General features: G+C 35.4%; 1 protein-coding gene across 1 annotated transcript in view; it reads left to right on the top strand.

Annotated features, from left to right (window-relative positions):
• The window catches only part of STK38 (serine/threonine kinase 38), a 50,482-nt gene that overhangs the window by 6,444 nt on the left and 39,534 nt on the right, over nucleotides 1–4,504 (top strand). The window contains 1 exon segment of the mRNA XM_019667446.1: nucleotides 2,687–2,874. Within this exon segment, the coding sequence (XP_019522991.1) occupies nucleotides 2,689–2,874 (186 nt within the window). The 5' untranslated portion in view covers nucleotides 2,687–2,688.

Genomic DNA, 4,504 nt, shown 5'->3' with positions numbered 1-4,504 from the left:
CTGTCGTTTTGTTCTTTAGTCTAGTTGTGGAGGATGTTGCTTCACTGGCCCAAGTTGGCACCATCATTGCACTCTTCCCGGGCGAGGCAGATCAGTCGTCGGCTTCTGGACAGCCGCTCAGGGCGGCTTGAGGACCGCTCACACTGGCTGCTGGGTACACATGGTAGCCCATGGCAACCCACTGCAGCAGTGGTTGCAGCCTATGCCGTTGCTGGCCACTCACCGCAGCCTAGCTCCAAGTTGAGCTGTTGTTCAGCATCTTAGCTGTAGAGGGCAGTGTCACTGGCCCTCATATGTAAGATCTGAACCAGGGCCCTCTGGCGTCCCAAGCCAGCTCTTAACCAATGTGCCACTCGGCCGGCCCATAAGTGAGTATTTAAAATTTCATTTTCCCATTGTTTGCTGTACCATATAGAAATATAACTGAATTTTGTATATTGACCTTATGTTCTGTGACTTGCTAATTTACTCATTCTAGTAGTTTATTTTTATAGATTCCTTAGGATTTACTATGTAAACAATCATGTCATATTCAACTAGAGAGTTTTACTTATTTTCCAATCTATATACCTTTCTTTTTCTTGCCTTATTGCATTGGCTGGGATTTTAGGTACAGTGTTGAATATAAGTAGTGAGAGTAGACATCTTTGTTGCCAATTTAAGGGGAAAAGCACTCACTATTTCATTGTTAGCTATCATGTTAGCTGTAGGTTTTTCAAAGATGCCCTTTGTAGGTTGGGGAAGTTTCTTTATGTTCATATTTACCTGAGAGTGTGTTTTATTATCAGTGGATGTTAAATTTCATCAACTGCTTTTTCTGCATCTTTGAAGTTGTATTGTTTTCTTCCTTAATCTCTTAATATCGTGAATGACATGGACTAATTGTTGAATATTAAACTAACCTTGTAGGGCCGGCCGAGTGGCTCAGTTGGTTAAGAGCTCACTCAAGAGTGCGAGCTCTGAGCAACAGCAGTTTGATTGCCAGCCCGAGCTGAGCTGCCACTGAGCTGTCTACAGGTGGCAGGCTGGCTTAGCTAAAAATAAATAAATAAACAAACTAACTAACTAACTAACTAACTAACTAACTAACCTTGCATTCCAGAGGTAAAACCCTCTTGGTCATAATGTATTATTCTTTTTATATATTGCTGATTCAATATATTAATATTTTGATAAGGATTTTTGCAACCACATTCTTCACAACGGTGTAAATCATAATTTACATGGGNGTCTACCTGTCTGTTCCCCTTCCCCGATTCTCCAACGCTGTTCCCCTCCCCCAATTCCCCAATAAAATCTTAAAAAAAAAAAAAAGTTTGGGCCGGCCAAGTGGCTCAGTGGTTAAGAGCTCGCTCAAGAGTTTGAGCTTTGAGCAACAGCGGTTCGAGTCCAGCCCGAGCTGAGCAGCCGCTGAGCTGCCAGTAGGTAGCAGGATGGCTCAGCTTACAAAAAAAAAAAAATGTTCTATAAGCTATTTAAACCTTCTTGGTATCGGTTTTCTCATATGTAAAACTAGAAAGTTAAGGTCCCTTATTTTTAAGGTATCTTCCATCATTAAAATTATGATTCAGGTTTTTTCTTTGTTATATTGTTTCCATCATAACATCTTTATTTTAACTTGTAAATTCAAATAGACAGCGAACATTTACCAAATACCATAATACATGTCAGACTACATATATACATATAGATGAGCATTTTAGTCATAGATTTTTTTTAACTGTAGAAATTGTAAATTGGTAACTTAATGGTAATAGCACATGCTCATTGAATAAAATATAGAACAAGTGGAAAACATAAACAAGAATAAAGTGTTCTATTGTATTTTCACTGCTTAGAGTTAAACCGCTAATAACATTTTTATGTATGTATTTCTAATAACTCTGTGCACAGATAGTAAACACATAAGCAAAATTGAGATCATGGTATACATTCTATTTTGTAACCTGTTCTTTTCATTTGGATTGGAAGTATTTCCCCTGACATTACACATTTGAACATATTTTTTTTAACATATTTTAATTGTCTGCATATAATTCATTATAAGACTTTCATAATCAGTTCTGTTGTGCATATTCAAATTATTTCTAGTTTTCCTTTGTTTATGATGCTGCATTGAACCCTCTTGTGTATGAATCCTTATAGGTCTTTGATTTCTCCAAAGGAGATTTCTCGATGGCAAAGAATTGTACTGAATTATATAGTCTTAATTTACACATGATATTGTGATCATGTTTTTTTCCTTTTTAAAAATACAACACTTTTAATGATATAGTCATGTCACTTTGAGGTACAGGTAGATTTGCTTCAGACTGCTGTATGGTATTTATATGCATTCAAAGCATTTTATTTATTTCCTTACTGAATTGCCTCCAACTTCTCATAACACAAATGATGACATAATGAACATCCTCTGTAATGCACATCCTTGTGCCTGTCCCCTTAAGAGTCTGTGTGACAGTTACTCTAGGCCTTTTACCTAAGGATGGGATTTCAGAGTCATAGGACATTCATATATACTTATTTTTACCAATTATTCTGTTTGTCTGGCTTTTGTTGAATATTACTGGTTTATCCTCCGGAAAAGTTGTACCAATTTACATACCTACCAGTAGGGTAGGAGCACACAAAATTGGTGTATTTTAACTCCAAAACTAATACATCATCTTTTCTTTGTTTCTAGCAGCCATGGCAATGACAGGCTCAACACCTTGCTCGTCCATGAGTAATCACACAAAGGAAAGGGTGACAATGACCAAAGTGACACTGGAGAATTTTTATAGCAACCTTATCGCTCAACATGAAGAACGAGAAATGAGGTAAAGAATTTTGTTTGAGAAAATTATGTCATGGTTTTGGCATTTACCTATGTCTGTTATCGTAAAACACATTTGTAATATTGTTGGCAGGAGACAAGAATGACAGCGGCCATATTATAGCCTATCCCATTACAATGGAATGACAGCGGCATTGATTTCCAAAGTCCTTATTATTAACCCACTTATTTCTACTACTAAGTCAATAGCACAAAGTTTTATGGTAGTATAAAAAAATTAATTGGGCAAGTCCTCAGAATTTATTAAGGCAGTGTGTTGTAACGGAAAGAATAGCCCTTATGCAATCAGATTTGGGTTTAGAATCCCGCCTTTAACCTTTAGTAGCTCTATGAAACTGTAACAAGTTTCTTAGTCTTTCTGTGTATCAGTTCCCCCATCTGGAAAATGGGGATAATACTTCTTACCTTGCAGGGTTGCTGTGGGGATAAGACACAACATGTGTGAGTACTCACCATAGTGCTTCATACATAGTAATCACTTAGTTAATGGTGGTATAACGGCTATTGTTATTGATCTAGTGAATACTAGTCATGTAGTAACTCATAATTAAAAATTTCCCCCAAATTTTATTATGAAAATGTTCAAAAATGCAGAAAAATGGAAAGAATTGTCTACAGTGTATACTCACATATACATCATCTAGATTCTGCAGTTATCATTCGTTGTTTTATCACATATCCTTCTATCCATTCATTAATCTATCTTAATTTTTTGCTGTTCTTCATAGTATGTTGCAGATGTCAGTATATTTTACTTCTGAATATTTCTCCTTGTATAACAAACTAGACTTCAGTATGTATATGGTTTTCTTAAAGGAGTGTAAAATTTGTGTACAATGAAATACACAACCTTAAGGGTGACCATTTGATGAGTTTTAACAAATGCATACACTTGTATAACTTAAACTCCTATAAAGACATAAAACATTACCATTATCCCAGAAAGTTCTTTCATTCCTGGAAACATTCTTTCAATCCCAAGCAACTACTGTTGTGATTTTGTTTCTGTCATTGATTAGTTTTGCCTGTTCCATACAAATGGATTCATATAGTAAGTACTCATTTGTGTAAGGCATCACTCAGCCTAATGTTTTCAAGGTACAACCATGTTGCTATTTTATCAATGATTTGTTCCTTTATATTGCTGAGTACTATTCTGTTTTCTGCTTGTACCTCAGTTTCTTTAGATGGTCTTCTGTTGATAAACATCTGGGCTTTTTTCAATTTTTGGCTATTTTGAATAAGTTTCTATGAGTATTGGTATATAGATCTTTCTGTGAACATTTGTTTTCAGTTCTTGGGTAAATATTTAGGAGTGAAATTGCTGGGTCATAAACATACATAAATATATGTTTAGTTTTGTAAGAAATTGCTAGTTCTTTTTCTAAGATTATATCAACAATGTATGAGAGCTCCAGTGGCTTTACATTTTTTGCTAACATTCGTGTTGTCAGTCTTTTAACTTTAGCTATCCTTGTGGATGTTGAGTGGTATCTCTCTGTTGTTTTACTTTGCATTTCTCTGATGATTAATGATGTTGAACATTTTTTATGTGCTTTTAGCCATTTGTATATTTTCCTTTGTGAAGTGTTTGTTCAAATTTTTTGACTGAATTGTAGGAGTTCTTTATATCTCCTAGATACTGGTCCTTTGTCATATGTATGTTTT

This window comes from Hipposideros armiger, unplaced genomic scaffold, assembly GCF_001890085.2.
Source record: "Hipposideros armiger isolate ML-2016 unplaced genomic scaffold, ASM189008v1 scaffold_497, whole genome shotgun sequence".
NCBI lineage: Eukaryota > Metazoa > Chordata > Mammalia > Chiroptera > Hipposideridae > Hipposideros > Hipposideros armiger.
This window is presented reverse-complemented; position numbering and strand designations above follow the sequence as displayed.